This window comes from Cyprinus carpio, chromosome A17, assembly GCF_018340385.1.
Source record: "Cyprinus carpio isolate SPL01 chromosome A17, ASM1834038v1, whole genome shotgun sequence".
NCBI lineage: Eukaryota > Metazoa > Chordata > Actinopteri > Cypriniformes > Cyprinidae > Cyprinus > Cyprinus carpio.
In genome coordinates this window covers 12,556,893-12,577,260 of record NC_056588.1, presented here as the reverse complement: position 1 = coordinate 12,577,260, position 20,368 = coordinate 12,556,893, and the positions used below count along the sequence as shown (strand labels likewise).

At 39.0% G+C, this 20,368-nt stretch overlaps 1 protein-coding gene across 2 annotated transcripts in view; it reads right to left on the bottom strand.

Moving 5' to 3' along the window:
- The window catches only part of LOC109107944 (parkin coregulated gene protein homolog), an 88,980-nt gene that overhangs the window by 28,909 nt on the left and 39,703 nt on the right, over positions 1–20,368 (bottom strand). For both annotated transcript variants that reach the window (XM_042774145.1, XM_042774146.1), the window contains 2 exons: positions 3,727–3,898; positions 1,654–1,803 (listed from right to left, as the gene is read on the bottom strand). In XM_042774145.1, coding sequence (XP_042630079.1) covers positions 1,654–1,803; positions 3,727–3,898 — 322 coding nt within the window. The remainder of the gene's footprint in view (positions 1–1,653; positions 1,804–3,726; positions 3,899–20,368) is intronic.

Below are 20,368 nucleotides of genomic sequence, written 5' to 3'. Positions count from 1 at the left end.
TCATGGAAAAGCTGTGTGTTTCATTGTGAAAGTGAAACTACTTTGTTTGGCCTTCCAAAAGAGCATGATATCTGCTTCGTCATGCTGTGGACGAAGAGGAGTCCAGCCCGGGGTCGTCACATGTGGTTGCCGCAACCCAGAAATGAGAACAACACACATACTCAGACACACAACATCACAATGGCAACAGCTGCATCCTGGGGAACAAAAGACCACCGTGTTGACACAATTTCCTGCTGACCACACTACCACAAGGCACGAAAACACAAACACACAAACATTTTCACATTGTACACAAAGAGGCCTATGACTTACTCTGAGAGTGATCCATTTCAACACATCCAGAATATTCGCAACCACCAACTCCCCCCAGAGGAATCCAATGGAGAAATCGGATCATTTTTAGCCCAACTTCAATTAACCGCAAGTATCCAAACATCCTTCTCTCTCTCATACAATCTCACTACTTAACTCTCACTCAGAACTAAAAGGTTTGTTTTTAAAACTGCAGACTAAAATAACAACTGCTCATTTCTCAAATTCACAAGATGTACAATGTCTGGTGGTGCCTTATAACCAAAGAAAACCAATCTAACCAGTCCTGATCTTGGCTTGTAAACCAGGCATTAAACACTTAAGAGACTTTACCTACCACTAATTCACAGAGGAGATTAGTATGGAGCCCAGAGCTAATGAGAGAAGCTTTCTCTGTTCCTCCAGTGCTCATTCTTTTGCTCAAACAAAACATTAGCAGATAATGTAACGGAATTAAGAAGACAAAAGATTCAGATTGGATATTGATCAGAAGAGTGAGGTGGCAGCATTTCGGCTGATTAAGCCTGTGATGAGGTGATTGATCCACAATGCTTGTCCTCACGTTTGAAGATGTCTGGCAGGCCTATAGTCTGCATGACAAAGGCGGTGAATGGAAGTGTGAACCAGTCCGACACCAGAACACAATGAACACAGAACACTCAACATCAGTCCTCAGGACCGTGTTTAAAATGATGACAGACATCAGAAGACAGAGAGACACAAATATAACTACACAATCAATGGAATATCAGGTGCCAGATGATGTAGATTTTTGTATTGGCATGTAGAAAGTCGGCATAAATGATCATTAATGATGTAGAATGTTCAATAAGAGTGACTCAGAACAGTGTTGATGCATGCTGATCTGAGACCAGCTTTAAAGATCAGAGCTGAAGGCTTGGATCCTGAAAGACATTCACTGATCTCCAGCAAGACAAGGGCCGCAGGGATCAATGCAATATCAATGTTTATTGACAGTGTATTTCTATGTGGTGGATCAGAGATAAAAAAAATAAATAAAGGTTAAATGTAAAACCAAGCAGCAGAAAAAGCAACGAATGTAGTTTAAAAAAAACCCAAAATAAATTAAAGTAAAATCACTCTTTTATCAAATAGCTGTTTAATAAAAACATTAAGCCACTTTTCCAAGGCACTCTTCTGCATATTGTGCATAAAAACAAAATATGTGTGTTTTTACACACAACCTTGAGAGATTTGCTGATTAAAGATATATATGCAGTATATATTTCACAACAATGATCTCAAAAGCTAAAAAAAAAAAAAAAAAACACTTTTAGAAAAGCCCAAAGCAGTTACAGGTATGTATAAGTTGCTTACTGTTCATGTTCTTGAAGATGTTCAGGATGGGGAGGATCTGTCTGTAGTATGGGACCAGCGCCTCACCCACCATATCTGCTGATACAACCAGGTGCTGCAGAACTTTCAGCGTGGTGCAGATGACCTGCCTGCTCCTTGTGTTGAGAGCATCTGTAGATAAACACAGAAAGATGAAGAGAACAAGAAAGAAGGTCCAAAAATACTTTGAGCTCAGGAATATTTTGGCAATGTGTGGGGGAAAAAATGTGTTTTCTTTTTTTTTTTTTTTTTCATTTTACAGGCCTTATTGGGGTGTTGTATTTGGACTTTCTTTTTCTCAGTCCAAAAGTTGAACACTTCCTTCACATGCTCTGTATGCGGTGAGGAAGGCATCAATTCAATTCTACAAAAAAAGTCTTCATCTGCAGCCTGCATTATATCCCATAATTCCGTGGTTAAGTGGAAAGAATGACAGAGCGGTTGAAAGAAGTAATTTAATTTATAAATATCAATTTTTCCATATTATTTGATCTCTGAGAAATAAGCTTTTGTAGTCATTAAATATATATTTGCTTACTGTATCTCTTGTATTATCTCACTTGAATTTGTTTTAGATTATTTATGTTATGATGCATCTAAAGCCTGCCTGAATAAGGCATTTAGGAGGTACCTCCATATTAAAAACAAAGGGATAGTTCATCCAAAAATGAAAATCATTTACACATCTTTTGTGTTTTAAGAGGCAGCTATGTGCAGTACTTTACCAATCACCTCCATTTACTTCCTGCTCTCCTATATCTGTATAACACACTATGAAATTCTAATTACCAAACAAACACGGCAAACTGTTTTCCAGCGGTGTGACATTTGCACTGAAGGAGTGTTCAATAATTCATGGTGTGTGACGCGTCTGGAGGAGTGAAGATCTGTTTCTAAATCTCTCTAAATAAAGGAACCATTAATTCCTCCTTCATATTAGGCTCTAAAAATGAACGACCTCACATACCTTTTCCTTCTCTAAATACCACAGGAGCACGACATTTAGACACTTCAGTAATTGCGTTAGTTTGACTCCTGATACAAACATAACTGCAGTCGGTCCTGTGAGAGAGGGAAAAAGTTTTCTCATCTATTTGTCTGTCTGTCTGTCTATGTTGCAATCAAGAAGGAGGATTGTTTTATTTAATCATTCCACAGGAGCTCATTTATTCTTCATTCTGGGCTTTGATTTGACCAGTGCAGAACATCGACCTTCTCATTTTCTCGTCTTCTCATGTGACCTTTGCTGTATGTGCAAGGTCAGTTTTTTTTTTTCCAAATAGCTTCATCCATTCCTTCTTTTATCCATGATTTTCCAATGTATCTTAAGTTTTCTCAGTCTGCATTAAAGAAACTTATTTTGTCTGTGAGATGTGCTGTGCATTTATTAAGCAATAGCATTTTTTGAACAGTAAGACAGGCAAAAATTAACCAATAAAAATTTACATTGCAAAAAAAAAAAAAAAAAAATAACAAATGCTTTAAACTTCTATATTATATAAACATAAAGGGGGTCTTTTTGCTTTGCTGTAAAAAAATAAACAAAAAAAAATTAATAACAAATATTATATTCTAGAATTTAAACAGCATCATAACAACTTCAGACAAAAAATAAAGCACTGATGTCCAATATTGCTTTCATCACGCTGGATTCTACCTCAAATTGTCAAGTCCCTCACATGCCTTTGGCCAAACTCCATGCATTTTCATGCATTTTCAGCATTACCACTTTTCCATTAGAGTTTTGGAAGGTAGCCTCTTGGCCTCCGTTACTATACTGTAATACTGTAATTAATTTAATTGCATTTTTATTTTCTCTTTTGCAAGATTTGGAATGTTTCTTCTATTCTTCCTCTAAGCTTTCAGATGAAATGCATGCTCTCTGTACCAATGACAAACTGACTCCCATTGAATGATTTTGTGACTTACAAAAAAAAAAAAGAAGAAAAAAAAAAAAAAAAAAAAAAAAAAAAAAGAATTAGTTACTTTGGACAGTAATTAGTATCTTGCTCAGGAAGTGCTCTAGGGAGCAGGTCTCATCTTAATGACACTCACTCTTGATGGGTATGATGAGCTGTGGAATAACAGGCAGGATCTTACAGCCACCATGCTCCAGCATGTCATGGATACCCTGTCGAGCGAAGAACTCATAGGGGTGAACTGTCTCGCACAGTCCGTCAAAGAACAGGGGGAGGTAGTGATGGTAGTCCAGTTTTTCAATCTCCACCTGTTTAGAAAACACACGCATGCAAGGTCAGTGTTATTCTAAGTGTGTCTCTTCAAATGAGTGGAAGGCTTGTGTTTTTTAAATAACCCCTCTTTGCGTCTGTGCTTATATTAGCCTCAACAAATACTCACAAGCTCAAAGTCACATAAAAAGCAGTCCCTGTTTTAGTGCCCCTTAGCATGCCGGCACACATTCTGGAGGGGGAGACTCGGGGGGCAGCTGTTCAGGGGCTTTAGAACACTCAAACAAGTGACTTCCTGTTGGATCACACGTTCACACCTGTTCTGCTTGGGTTATGAGCATGGAAACAGAAATGAATAGACAAGGCCTGTTTCCTGTCCTTGAGAATTTGACATACAGTCATACACACTGTTTCATTCTTTTCTTCTTTCTGTTGCAAGTCTGTTTTTTTGATGTTCTAAATACACTGAAGCGGAATTTTTATATTAGTATTTTGTCTGTTTTTTTTTTCATATTAGATGTTATTTTCATAGGAAAATATAATAATACTTGTTTACAGAGAATAGATCTGTCACGGTTGGTCATCCGCTGTCTCATCCTGGTCATGCGTATGGTATGTGAGTGTCTCGTCACGTTGATTGTTTCATGTGGGCGTTACCGCTGATCATCAGTGATCAGCGGCAGCTGCATGTCATTTCCCCCAGCCTATTTAATGCCCTGTCTTTCGTCTCATGTTTGTCAGATCATTGTTGGAGTTTCCTCGTGTTGTTCCTGTCTGAAAGTCTCCTCGTGTGTTCCTTTCGGCTGCATTGTGTTCATCACGTCAGGCTGTTCCTGTTTCTGTCCTGTTGTGGATTACACCTGGTTCGTCACTCACCACTCCGGGAAACTCTTCACCCTGTTGTCACCCATCTCACCTGGATGGCCCATCGAAGTCCCTGCGTCACCACTCTCCTGCTGGCTGCTACTGAAAAACCTTTGCTGTTCTCTCAATAAAGAGTTATTTTACTTGCAACTTGCATCCGCGTATCTCTCACGTAACAAGATCTTAAAGTAATAAATTTATTGCCATAATATTATTTTCAAGATAAACTTTAATAAATGTGTTATATTTTTGTTGTAAACAAACAACAACAACAAACAATTCACAATTTGGCAACAGAGTAAAAAAAAAAAAAAAAACATTATTCAAGATATATTCTCTAAACATTTTTTTCTTAAAACAATTTCATATTCACTTAATCACATGCTTCTCAAGTAAATAATATATGAATATATTTATTAACTAATTATTTGTACAAAAATTGGATATACTTTTTTTGCATTGCTTAGCTGTTTATTAGGTTGTTCTGCTATTGGTTGGTTTTATAGTGTGTGTGTACCTACTTAACCATATTTGGTTTAATTTGACAAATTTGTACCTAAGTGAGTAAAACCTGACAAAATTGCCAAAAAAACTAAATTTTGGGGACGTCCTCATTTGTAAAACTGGTATAAAAATAAAGTAAACAAAGGTTTTTTGTTTTTTTAATTGTAAAATGCAGAAAGTTTTCTGTGAGGGGTAGGGGTGGGTTTAGGTTAAAAACTGTATAACTATCTGTATATAAAAACAATAGAAGTCTATGTAATGTCCCCATTTAGATAGCTAAGTAAACGTGTGTGTGTCACATGACCCACTGCAACTGTTCTTTGTAGTCGTAGCGTCACACAAGCCCCTTTCACACTGCACGTCGGACCCGGCAAATTGCCGGAACATTGCCGGGTCGACTTCTGTGTGAAAGCAAACACGTCCCGGGATTGATTCCGGGATTGAACCCGGGTCGGGGACCTAGTAACATTGCCTGGTTCAGTCCCGGAACGAGAGCGCTGTGTGAACAAAAGCCAGAACTAATGCCGTGTCGTAGTTATGATGCGCGTTATCGCGCAACTCTTTCAGCGTGTTTTGAAGGCAGATCAACGTTCGCGAAGAAAAAATATGTTGCAAACTGTAACGAAGCAGAGGTCAGTTAGTTCTTTACTTTCCGCGCTGAAGCTGAGATCGTTCACCAGCTTCAGTGAAAGTTAACGTGCCTAATGTTTTCGACTCGTACATTACACGTCACACCCTGATGTCACGTGTCTTTACGGGACCTTTACGGGTTGTGTGTGAACGCACGCACATATTCCGGGTAATCACTGGCAGTGTGAAAGTGCACAATCTAGCGACCCGGGTACAAATGCCGGGACACATTACCCGTGTATTTTCCGGAATCGCAGTGTGAAAGGGGCTTAATACTAGTAGCTGTGAGCTTAAAAGTGGCTAGACCTCATCAAACCCCTCCTCAGAGATAAAAGCATACACACACACACACACACACACACACACACACACACACACACAAACATGGCATCATAAGCTTAGCAAGAGGGCTGACTGCTTAGAGCCAAATTACTGGCTAACCTTGACCTTTTCTGACTTGGACAAGATCATCTTGGTGATTCATACAGCAAAACTTGAGTACAAAACAAATATGTGCAGTGTGCTGGTAGAGAGACAATACACACACATACACACACACAGAGAGAGAGAGAGAGAGAGGCATAGTGGGGATTCAGAACATGAAAAGCAAGAGAAGACACATGCAGCTAAACACAGACAGATGTCTCACATAACTGGTGTGATGTCTGTGGGACACAATCTGCCTGTAGCATTAATCACTGGAACTGTGTGAATGTATGTGTGGGTGGGTCAGGTTTTGCCTATATTGTGAGGACTAAATTTTCCAACATGGATATTAAAACACCAACTAGGAGTGGGTGATCTTCCCAAAACATCATATCACGATCTTATAACATAAAATCATGATCCACGATCTGAATCGCAATCTTCCCAATTTTAAGATATACTATTGAGAATATTCAGACTGGAACAAGCCTATGACTTACCTCTTTGCATAATTTAAAAAACACAGCATTTTATTAAACAATCAGTTGTCAAAATGGTCATTAAAACCTGAGTTAAATTTTAAAACACTGCATAAACAGGAACAGGGTCATTTGCAGTTAATGTGCTTTTAATAACCCTTTTTAAAATAAAGCATGTCCTGCAGTAAACTGCCTTTTACGACAGTCACGTTACATGATTTCTCTTATTTGGGTGTTAAGGACAGATGAAAGCGCACTGCTTTAAATAAAAGGAATGGCAAGCGGCTCAATAATCGTTTATCAAAACTGAAACTGAAACAAAAAATTAATTCATTTCACTACTACCATTAGCTCACGTTGAACTGTTTTTAGCAGTTCCAACACCCTAACACCAACACTGTGAGGCATTTCATGAAAGAATGAAACTGAACGGCTCAGAAGAGACACCATTGTGCACCATTGGTAAGGTTTTTTGAAGTTAATAAAACAAAGATTATTGGAGTTTTAAAATAAAATACTATTTCAGTCTTCATAAATGTATTGTTTCATTCAATGTTACTTGCAGTTTCTTTGTCATTATTTGTGAAATTTACTAGCAATTTCTGAGTGAAAATTGTTTCAAAGTAAATCCCACACCATTTTTTTTTTTAGCATGTGTTTCTAATGCAATATGATATTTATTTCTGACTCTTACAAGAATCAAAGCCCATTCTTTATTATTTACACATGATCTAATTTGCTGTTTATTCAGAAGACATGAGTGAAATGTTAAGTTGGATTTGAAGAGAAGTGAATCTGGTCATAAGGGGTCAGTGAGACAGAGACCAGGGTTATCCCATATTGGTCGCTATGACGACAGCAAAGTTTTCAGTGGCAAATAAGTGAGCACTGAAACTACAGAAGCAGGGAAAAAGGCAAATATGGGAGTCAGTGAAACATGAAAAGTGCTGGTCTCGCTGAAAGAGTTTCTGTTGAATGGATGCAATTATGATCCTTTTGGAAGCCATTAAAAACTGTAACTGCCCATGAGCAGAGCTGTTGAAAGCTCTTAATGCCTGACAGAATGGGCAGAAAGACAGGCAGGTGCGGTTTGAGCTTGTATGGCTGCAGTGGTATGGATGAGGCAGTAACTGTCGGCACTCCAGATATGCTCTGGCATTGAGGTGAGACATAAGGCTTGATGTGAGCGCCAGCAGCACATTTTTCCCAGCGTGCCGAGCACAAAGACACCTGGTAGGGAAAATGGCCAACCCGTGGTGTCTCTCAGGAAGATGAACGACCAAACTGGCCACTTGATTTTATACAATCGCTAGAAGAGGAAGAGGTACTCATTGTAGACAGGACACTCAAAGGACTTTCTGAGTGCCCCTTGCCACAGGGGACTATGAGATGGTACAAAATGCAATACAGACATGCTCTCAACAGATACTACACCAATTTCAAGTTGGACAGTCAGCCTGACACACATTATGACAGTTTGAAATTTGCCCTCCATATGCAAGAGGAGGTACATGTTCAAAGCAATGTCCTGGCTATGAGAGTGTGACCTGTGCAAGTGAAAAATGCCATTGCATTTCAGGGAACTACAGAGGGAGGAACATAACCTGACATCCTCTCTTTCCCAGACTGTTGCTGTAAGATAGAGGAGTGGTTTTTCTGGCATGAGAGGAAGGGGTAGTATAAATGTTTTAGGCTCAGGAAATCATTCTGTTTTGCAGAGATGGCTGTGATAATATCACCAGCTGACACGCGGGGGCACATACGACACATACAGGGCTTCGTCAGTCGAAATGGACGTATTCTTCACACCACATGAAAAAGCTGTTCACATATGCTAAACATGTACATAAAAGACAAATGTCCTACTGGAACATGATGGGCCTCTTTAATTAAATGTGAGCAAAATGAATTCCATATTTAATTAAAACAACAATGGCTGCATCCGATATCCTAGGCAGCTGACTCACTGCCTCGCTGCCTTATCAGGCAATGGCATTCATGAAGGCACCTCATGAAACTGATGCATAAAGCCGTCCTCATACGTCATCTGCCTGGAACTGCTTCCGTGTACAACAGTGAGCGCAAGCTAGATTAAATTGATTATTACGTTTTAAATCTGGTTATTTTTCTTACAAAAATGCATTGATTTGCTACAGGAGGACTTTGTTCACCCCCCAGAGCCATGTGAGACACTTTTTATTTCACTTCATTTGGACTGAAGCACTGAAACAGCTTGAAAGGTCAAAGACAATTTTTAATATAACTCCGACTGGATTTGTCTGAAAGAAGAAAGTCATATACACCTAGGTTGACTTGAGGGTGAGTAATATATGGGCCAATTTTCATGTTTGGGTGAACTAACCCTTTAAGACTTTTTAAGACAAAGTAACGGATGTGACAAAGAATGTCTTTGTATAATAGATATAAGAAGATATAGAAGATATAATAAATAAATGAATTTAAGACTTTCTACTTCAATTTAAGACCTTTTTAAGGCCTTAATTTGTGGAAGGGTGAATTAAGACTTAAGACCTTTTTAAGACCTGCAGAAAACCTGAATAATTTTTATTTTTTTTTTGCTCCTCCAGTCACCTACAGTAAGGTAAAGAAATCCAAAGCCTGTGATCATATGTGTATCATATATTTGGCCTGGATAACAGTAATGCTGTGTGACTCACTGCCAGCTCTCCATCACCAAACAAACACACATTTTCCTGTACTTAAGCTAATGTCAGGAGAAACCACCAGCACACATCTAATGCCAGTGGTGCTGAACAGCTTCAGGACGGTGACGGGCTGTAAGAGGCAGGAGAGAGTTGACAGTTATTGTCAGGAAACTCAGTGAGCGGCCAGCAGACGGAGACAAGCTTGTCTCTGACGGGTTTATTGAAAAAGCTGCGGGCACAAACAGCTTGAGCCAACACGGCTCTACAACACACAACTCACAATACATAGACAGACGTAGACGTTATTATTTCTCATTCAGCTTCTAAGAGTCTCTTTTTTCCTCTCTTTTCTTCAGGCATATACATTCAGCAAGAGGAAGAGCAGAGACAGACGGAGAAATAAATATTAAAAAGCCATGTAAATATTGATAGAACCATGGTCTAGTGGTTAGTAAACATGCACCAATATATTGACCTGGTCTGTAAAGGTCCTGAATCAACTGTCACAGATCATATATGATACCCCAAACTAAATAACATTAAAATTAAAACATATATATATATTATTAATAATTAAACACGATAATACAATTAAATAATACAATTACATTAATTTATCAAATTTAATGAGTGTCATTAACAAAAGTCTTAAGTTCAAATCTTAGAAGAAAATGCTTTTTTAATAAAGCAAGTAAAATCACCACTTTCAGTGTGATAGCCAGACAGAAGGGACCACTTGAATTTGAATGGCTTAAACCAGCCTTTCTCAGCCTTATCTCTCCATCATTTCCTGTCACCTCTCTGTGTCTTTCTTTATAAGTGGAGCTTCTCTAGCTAAATTGTACACTACACAAGTTTGAATGGCTGATAAAACCAAACGTTTTTTTCTTCCAGTAACTAGTGCCAATCCTGTCTAGAATCAGGAGGAAGATGTAGAGAATAGGGTGTGGCGAGAGGTGGAATTGGAATTCACTTTTGGGCTTTGCTAATCACTTTTGGGCATAGGGAAAGATTGGCAGAAATGGAATAGAATAAATTCTTGTGAGGCCTTTGAAAGAAATGGCTGATATTCTCTGTGTGCGGTGGAGACAGGGCTGTCTGTCATTAGCACGCTGAGGGCAGAGAATCTAGGCTAAGTGCTCAGGCCATTTCTGTCGCCTTTCCAACCAACTGCATAGATATGAGGATTTCACAGCCTATTACACATGATAATTGGAGAACATATTGAATTGGAGGCAATTTTCTCTTCTTCTTTATATGCATAAATGTTTACAGGATTCACAGTAAAGGCTTGTCTGGAAGAATTTGACAGAGCATGCTAGATGACGGATCCAGTCACATAACCAATATTTGTTTCTATAAATGTGCTTGGCACTATCAAATAATAAATAAATAAAAAAAAAACTCCATAAGAGAGAAGGCTATTCAAATGATGAATGTTTTGTTTACACAGTTCATTAGCTATTCTCGGCATGCAGGGATATTCAATAACAGCACTTTACTAAAAGTGCACCTTTATCTCATTTCATTGTTGCCACTTCTCCAAACCAATCAACAAAGGAAAAAAAGATCTGTGCATAATAATAAAAGATTGGGCAAAGGTTTGTATTAACTGAAATAAAAGTGCGATCACATTAGTGAAACTTTGGCTATTTTGCTAAAAAAAGTCTGGTCAATAGTGTAGCGAAATATGAAGCACAGCTCACTCAAAAGTTACTTTCAAACCAAGCAGCTTTCTGTTGGTCAGAGCAAAGAATCCATGTGACCAACTTAAAACCATCGTGAACTTTGTGTTGAGGAAATCTTTCGCCCTCACACAAAATTCACAGTCGCATGGATTCCTATTGAAATGACTGGATTTTGCCTGTGAAATTACCAGAAACAACAGTAAATGTGACCACACCTTAAGACATGAAACTAGACTTTGAAACATCCAGCTTAGAGTTTAACAGCTCTAAATCACTGACCAGTGCACACGGGGAATGCTGATCCTTGGCTGAGGTGGCATAGTCATAAAAGAGAAGAAATGAAAGACATGAAAGAGTGAATTAAATATTAAGTGACAACTAAATGTCATCATCACATCCATCTGTCATTATAATCAGACTTAATCACGGCTGTCGGTCTGCTGACACACACATCCGCACAACTGACTCTACACTCTGATCGCTTCTGAGGTACCTTGATATGAGAGAGAGACAGGGAGACCAAAGAGATATAAACCAGGTTATCAAAAGATTTAAAGCACTGAGATTTCACAGAAGATATATCTTCTTTAATGTGATTTGTGTCGTGAGCTAACTGGTGATGTAAGTGATACAAATAAGATAACCATTTTAAAACCTAGTAAGCTGCCTTGCTGCTTAGTCATCATAATTAACCAAAAAACTTAACATAAAATACATAACTGATTTCACATTTACATTTAACATTCACATTTAATCATTTAGCAGACGCTTTTATCCAAAGCGACTTACAAATGAGAACAATAGAAGCAATCAGACCAGCGAGAGAACAACAACAGTGTACAGTACAAGTGCCATGACAAGTCTCAGTTAGTCTAGCACAGAACACATAGCTATTTTTTTTTTCAAGAAAAGAAAAGAGGTGCTGGCGAAAAAGATGTGTTATGAATAAAACAAAAAACAAAGCTGTTCAAATTGAGAGTGCTAGTATTAGTTGGTCAGGTGCTGGCGAAAAAGATGTGTTTTGAAGATGAGTAAAGACTCAGCTGTTCAAATTGAGATTGGATGGTCATTCCACAAGCTGGGCACAGTCCAGGAAACATAAGTTTGAACTAGTGAGTTTAGGTATATTGGTGCCGTGCCAGTGGTAATCTTGTAGGCAAGCATCAGTACCTTGAATTTGATGCAAGCGGCTACTGGTAGCCAATGTAACCTGATGAGGAGAGGAGTAACGTGAGCTTTTTTTGGCTAATTGAAGACAACTCTTGCTACTGCATTCTGGATCAGTTGCAGAGGCTTGATAGAACATGTAGGAAGGCCTGCCAAGAGAGCATTACAGTAGTCCAGTCTGGAGAGAACAAGAGCTTGGACAAGAAGTTGTGTGGCTTACTCTGACAGGAAGGGTCTGATCTTCCTAATGTTGTATAAGGCAAATCTGCAGGACCGGGTCATTGTAGCAATGTGGTCTGTGAAGCGTAACTGATGATCGATCACAACTCCTAGGTTTCTGGCTGTCCTGGAAGGAGTTATAGTCGACGAACACAGCTGTATAAAGTAGTTGTGATGAAACAATGGGTTAGCTGGAACCACACACAATTCTGTCTTAGTATGGATGAGCTGAAGGTGATGGAACTTCATCAAGCTAGAAATGTCTATCAGACAGGCTGCAATGCGAGCAGCTACCGTCGGATCATCTGGTTGGAATGAGAAGTAGAGTTGAGTGTCATCAGCATAGCAGTGATAAGAAAAGCCATGCTTCTGAATGACAGATCCTAATTGAGTCATGTAGATGGAGAAGAGAAGTGGTCCAAGCACTGAGTCTTGAGGAACCCCCTTGGCAAGAAGTTGTGAATTAGAAACCTAACCCCTCCAAGACACCCTGAAGGACCTACCTGAGAGGTAGGACTTAAACCACAGGAGTGTGGTTCCAGAGTTGACCATCTTTCTGAGGGTGGACAGGGGAATCTGGTGTTTAACTGTGTCAAAAGCAGCAGACAGATCTAGCAAGATGAGTGCTGAGGATTTGGAAGCTGCTCTCACCAGTTGTAGGGCTTCAGTAACCAAGAGCAGGGCAGTCTCAGTTGAGTGGCCGCTTTTGAAGCCAGATTGGTTGCTGTCCAGGAGGTTGTTCTGTACAAGAAACATAGAGAGTTGGTTGAACACAACTCGCTCAAGTGTCTTTGCAATGAATGGAAGAAGGGATACCGGTCTGTAGTTTTCTAAAAGTGCTGGATTTAGAGATGGTTTCTTAAGCAGTGGGCTTACCCGAGCCTACTTAAATGTTGTGGGAAATGTACCAAAGTGAAGTGAGGTGTTGATAATGTGAGTAAGTGAAAGTATTACTGAAGAAGAAATGGCCTGAAGGAGGTGAGTGGATGTAGATGAGGTTTGGCTGCTTGCCTGATTTGTGCGTAGCTGAAATAGACGCTCGCTTGAGATCAAATGAGGCGAGCAGAGTGTTGAAGTCAGCGGCCTGAGGTTTTTCTAGGTGGATGTTGAAGTCACCGAGCAGTACCAGAGGACTACCATCCTCAGGAAAGTTTGATAGTAACACATCCAACTCCTCCAAGAATTTTCCCAGTTGACCTGGGGGACGATAAACGACTACAAAGTGCATTTTAACAGGGTGGGTAATAGTAATTGCGTGTGATTCAAATGAACTGTTACCTGTAAGAGATGGTTGAAGATCAAATTTCCATTCATTTGAGATAAGGAGACCAGTACCCTCACCCATCCCAGTCGTGCGAGGGGTGTGGGAAAAAGTGAAATTAGTGGAGAGGGCTGCAGGAGTGGCAGTGTCTTCAGGTTTGATCCAAGTCTCAGTTAGGGCCATGAGGTTGAGACCGGAATGAGTAGCAAAAGAATAAATAATTTCTTTTTTGTTAACAGCAGACTGGCAGTTCCAGAGACCAACTGGAATAGAGAGTAAAGTAGTAGAGGTAAGAGGGACAGGCCGTAGATTATTGGGATAGGCCTGCCTCCAACGTACAGTGCGTGCTCTCTTAGTGTTAGTAGTAATAGTAGAGATTTGAAAGCACATAGTGAGTACAATCGACCTAAATAAGTATTTGAGAACAAGCTGTACAAAAAGTAAAGAAAGGGAAGAAATTCAGTACTCAAGTGCCTTGTCGGTGTCCTTGCTCGGTGGAGTCGCGCAGGTAGAGTCGATGGTCTTTACACTCGTCAGTCTTCACATGAGGAGGCTTCACACAAGGGCTGCCACGACCGCTGCCGCGGTGAAACTAACCAATTTTATATTTGCCTAAATACTTGTTATTGAAGTCAGCTGGCCACGCCTTACTATTTAGCAAACCGAAACTGGGGAGTCGCGCAATAGGCAAACATGAGAACAAATGCGACTTGAGCACAAGGCAAAACACTTACAAACTGCTGTCCTTTTCTGTTGCTCAACTGCTTTAGTGCTAACCTAACAGTGAGTAATAGTAACTAACCATTTTAATAACTACGACAAACAATTTTTTGACACTTTTCAGCACTGAATAAAACATGATTTTTTTCTCAACATTTTTCTCCCTTCATTTAGGGAGATTTAGATTTAGCCATCTAGGATTTAGAGTAAATATATGCTCTTTTAGTTAACACGGTTGCTATGGAAAGAAACGAATTGCCCCAAGTATAAATTTAAATGCAATCATCACTTCATTCCTGATTAGGTCTGAGTTCATTAGCAACACTCTCTTTAACAAAAAAAAATATAAATTGCCTTTGCTTGGCCATTAGCAATGAGGACATTCAGAGGTATAGACTTGATTCGCTCAGTGGCTGGTTTAGCGCTTAGAGGCACATAGGTACAGTATACTGAGTTATCAGTTATGTTCTCTCCCTCTGAGGATGTTCTTAATAAGACCCGGACCAGAAGCGCCTGGGGACTCTAGCCAAACCCATTACACATGCTGATCTGATTGCCTTCATTCATTATTAAATCAAAATGCTGTGTGGCCTTCATGTCGGCCACTTTATGAGACTTTAAAATTTAAACACTTGGAAACTGACTGATCATTTTGACTAAACCATCCAGTAAAAGGAGCAGTAGGCGCTACACCCATTCCACTCCCAGATGCTATTGATGATGTTAATGATTCAGACACAACCTGCTCCTGTCAACGATAGCTCAGAGACTAATTAAACTGAGCACGATGCTGACCAATTATATACAAAACAAGCTCATTAGAGCACTGTAAGCCTGTTTTATTAATAACCCAATTTATTACCATAATCAGCTCACTTTTATCTGTAAATATCAAAGAGATACAACTGTGACATCTCTAATAGAATATAATTTCCGATATTTATTTTCTACACACACACACACAAAATACTTAGTATACAATCTCTCTCATGTATATAATATTATATTCTATATTATATCTATATTAGATTATATTATATTTACAATAGTATGCTACATGACTTCACTTCAATGTTGTTAATGTTTACAAAATACTATACAATTCAAACTTAAAATTAAATACCACCATCCAAAAGTAAGTCAAATTTTTTAAGAAATTACTGCTATTCTTTTATTCAGCAAAGACCCATTCATTGATAAATGTGACAGTAAAAACATTTATAATGTTACAAAAGATTTGATTTAAAATAAATACTGTTCTTTCGAACATTCTATTGATCAAAGAATGTCAGGATTTCCACAAATATTCCACAAAAAGCAACACCACTGATTCAGTAGGATCCTGAAATCTCTGCTTTGCCATCAGAGGAATAAATGACATTGTATTATGGGTGTTGAGGTTTTTCGCAAAAGAAAACACCACAGCCCTTTTTTCCCATTTTCTCTAGTCATCTGGCACCAATTTAATATTTGTTGTTTTGTTTTTCCTGCATAGACAGCAATGTTTTATTAAAAACTCATGTTGTCAGCGATGACAAGGATTACCACTTTAACTCTTGGCAATATGCTCAAATAATGAGTTAACAATAACAAAGCTGACATTATTTCCAAATAATTTATCACATTGTAAATGGAGCATGTATAGAGTATATAGTTGAATGTGTATAGAGTGCATTTTTTATTTATTTTTTTGCAAAGTATTGTAGGTCATCTGGAATTATTATATGTATACAGAAAACGACATTTGGGACAAGACCTGTCTCGCGGGAGACAGATCAAATGCGCTGCACCTCAGATCAATTTTTTTAAACTTTGTTAATGCAGCCAAATTGCATTTGCACCACTCACTGTAAATAAATGACTTCCGATTGCTTCACTGCTACAAATGGCTATTTGTGTGACTGCCCCTTTAGTCTGATCACTTTAAATAGGCCTCAATTATGTGTAGCAGTTTTAATGAGCAAATACGTGAGAGTGCAGCTGCAGGCAGAGCCTCAGAGAGACCTGCTCTCCACCACTCCATATTGGCCAGACGGTGGCTGGCAGCAGCCGGGTGACCACTGCTCCGCTCAGGGCTCAATCTGCACACTCGGCTGCTCTTAATGCTCCTTTATTGGATTCTCTCTTTCTTTCTGTCTGTCTGTCTCTATCCCTCCTCTTAATCTCTCCAGGCTCTTTTACAAGGTTTTAATTAAATCATAATCAGAGGAGAAGTTTTCTGACAGAAGTTTGTTTGTGCTAATGTGTAAGAAGAGCTCTCTGACGTTCTGCCCTAAGGTCACACCTCAGCTGCTCACAGATGTTACACTGACACACACAAAAAGAACCAGTGAAAATATCAACACTATCTAATATCCTATAATATAAACATCCTACAAGCACAAATGTTTCTCATCATGACTGATTCAAAGAATGTCTGATTCTGCAGAAAATTATGGCACACAAAATCATTTTGGTATTATGAGAGCTATAATTTTTTTTATACTATATGAAAACTGAAATGACAGCACATTTTTCCCCACAGTCTGTGGATTTGTTAGAGATCTATGCTCTCTTCTTCCACGCCACATAAAGCCCTAAATGTTCCTACAGGCAGCCGGCAACACAAGCATGATGCAGTTACTCCTTCATTTCCCCTCTCTCTATCTTTGGTTATTTATTGCATTTATAGTTCACGTAAAACAAAGTGAAGAGAGTTAAGATGATAGTAGCCAGATAAACCAATGAATTTTTGATTTCAGTGGAAAGACATATCCCCTCTCAAAAGCAAAAGCAAAACTGCAAGGGAGTGAGATAAGCATGGACTGGGTTAAAAAAAGAAGGCATGTTTGAGGACAGTGGCCCATGCAAAGAGAACCCTATTATACGTGTCAGACATTCCACAAATGCAAACTTTTATTATCTCAGGTTCACTGTCTGTTCAGTGTCTGATTGGGGACAGGGGACATTGAACACACAGGAGCAAGCTGTAATGGATCCAGTAGCTCAAATGCACAAGATGTGAAGATCATTCTTCATAAAACTGCTCTCTTCCACTCACAAGGTGTGTCTACGTGTGTGTGTGTGTGTGTGTGTATGCTGCAGCGATCCACAGATGGCTGTGATTGTAAAAGACTACCGTTCCACACACTGCCAGTTTACTAATGGCTGCCACAACCTTGATTCATTATTATCAAAGATCTGTTCCCAGAGTGCTGGCAGGGGGAAAATTATCACTTAAAAGTGCAAACAAATACAAAAGCTGGGAGAACATCAGAGGCATCTGGGATAGAATGGCTTCAACACGCATAAAACAACAGCTACAGATGTGTGAAATTATTAGTAACTTTATGCTAATCAGGAGAATGTGAAGGATAAATGCACAGTTTGAGATGCCACATGTGGTACTGTCAAGAAAGAGCAATAACTAAGCAACATTGCCTACATCACACACACGCTAAAATGCCGGCATGCGAAAACACCCAACAGGGAACAATTCCTGCATCTTCAACCATAAGATGGTGGTTTTGATATGCAGCATGGTCAGGCAAGCTTTGATGATTTGGTCATTTGGATATGATTAGTCCACTATCAGCAGCAAACAAGCTAAAACCATACAGCTGACAGCAACAGAGCGGTAAAAACTTGATGGGAACACTTTGCAATCTAAAAATGTTTTTCCTTGTAAATCTGAGCCTGTTCATTCCAGAGCATAGGACGTACATAAAAACACACACCTTCACATGTACCACAGACTTCTATTGTTTTTAATTAGAGTCGTCTACAACTACTACAGTTACCCAGGGATAGTTCACCCAAACATCATTTACTCACCCTTATGTCATTCCAAACATGTGAATATTATGACATTGGACATTTTTCCAAATATCTTCTAAGTTATACAGAAGAACCACTGGCATACAGGTTTGGAACAATGGTACTTACATGAGGGTGAGTATATACTCACGGAAATATAATTTTTGGAAGCCACCTTGCTATCTACAGGACTGCCTGCATTGACAGCCTTCTAAGGCAGCATCCTAACTAAAATGGCCAATTTTTTGACACGCTACATAGGCAGTAAATTGTGTATCATAAAAATGCCACCTCAACTCTCCATCAAATCCAAAGTTTGTATTTAACATGATGCTAAGGTAAAAACACACAAATATTGGATACAACTGTTCATTTGTAATTTGATCCAACTACTTTAATTCACACTCTTTGGCATTAAACAAATAAGGATATTTATAATCAGCACTTCTTATGCATTGTCCACTGGGCTCTTTGACATTTTTTCCATGAATTATACAAAAGGCAATATATACCACATTGTCAATTCACTACATTTTGGACCAGAGCCACTATCGTGCCTTGGGAGCTTGTAGTTCTTTTGCAGCAACACTCCTTGGGGCCTTTTTCTAGGAGGTATGTTGTGCCAGGCAGTTCTCCAGGCCCGTGGTTGGAAGGACAATGCGGATAGCACTTTAGCACACGGACAGACAAAAAATGTGTCTGATCAAAAAGACCCAGAATAGAAGCCGAAAATCAGTCTGTGGGAAGAGGAAGAACTCTTGAGTTTGCATCTCACTCCAGGTGAAGCTCATCTCCTTTCATGTACAGCTCTCACATGAAAGTATTAGAGGCTATCCTAAGGCCATACATGCAGGCTCTGAATGTACCCACAAACTCCTCTCCCACAGCTTCCTTATCATCTTCATTTTCTCTCTCTCTCTCTCTCTCTCTCTCTCTCTCTCTCTCTCTCTCTCTCTCTCTCTCTCTCTCTCTCTCTCTCTAGGAGACATATAGAGAGTTCTCTTTGTACTGATCTGTAATGGTACTGCTATATTGCTTACAGGGAGTCATACACATTTAAAGTTATTACGGCTGCTGATGATATGTGTGTGTGTGTGTGTGTGTGTGTGTGTGTATGCCCACACCTCATTTCACAGGAGAGCTTGACTCTTTCACCCCTCCAGCAGATATGAGGCGTGTCATGTTCTAAGAGGCTGTTTGAGGACAGAGAGTGGTTTGTACCCTTGAGAGACTGCAGTGTTTTCAAACCCTATATTTTCAACCCTATTGCTGTCTAACACACTTGTTTAACTGATCTTGCACATTTAATCCGTTCTGTTATGTTTTTTTTTCTTTCACACAACACAGGGAGAATGTGTGCATGTTCAAAAATTTGAAGATATAGTACTCTCTTACGCTCACCAATGCAACATTTATTTGATTAAATGAAATATTTTTTACAATTTAAAATGTTTTATACATTTTAAACACAAAGCTGAATTTTCAGCAGCCATTACTCTAGTCTTCAGTATCACATGACCCTCCAGAAATCATTATAATAAATGTTGATTTTTTTTTTCTTTTTTTTTTTTTTTTGTGGAAACCTTGATACATTTTTAAGGTTTCTTTGATGAATATGACATATTTATCAAAGCATATGCATATGAGATGTAAACCAATAAGAAACCACCCAAAATACATGCTAAAAACCACATAGAACACCTTAGCAACCGTATTAACATCCTGGTAACCAAGTACATCTTAGAATTGTGGAAGGGAGTTTTGCACAATAAAATATAGTTTTCCTTGCAAATCATTCTATTGTGATAACACCATCATCAGACAATTTCCTCCCATCTCTGTCTTTCTGTCTAAGAGCTATCTACATTCAGCGGTCAGTGTGGTATGAGATGTGTTTAACTGCATTCAGAGTCCCATCAGAGATCCAGCAACAGTAGGGTGCAGAAGCACATTCCTTGTTTGAGGACTTAAAAGTGGCAGAAAAGATTACGGTCATTTGCACAGTCCTGATGGTGTGTGGAGAGGAGTGCAGTTTAGTTTAAAAAGCTTCTCAGTAGGAAACAGGGCTGACAGACCAAAAGCATGAAAT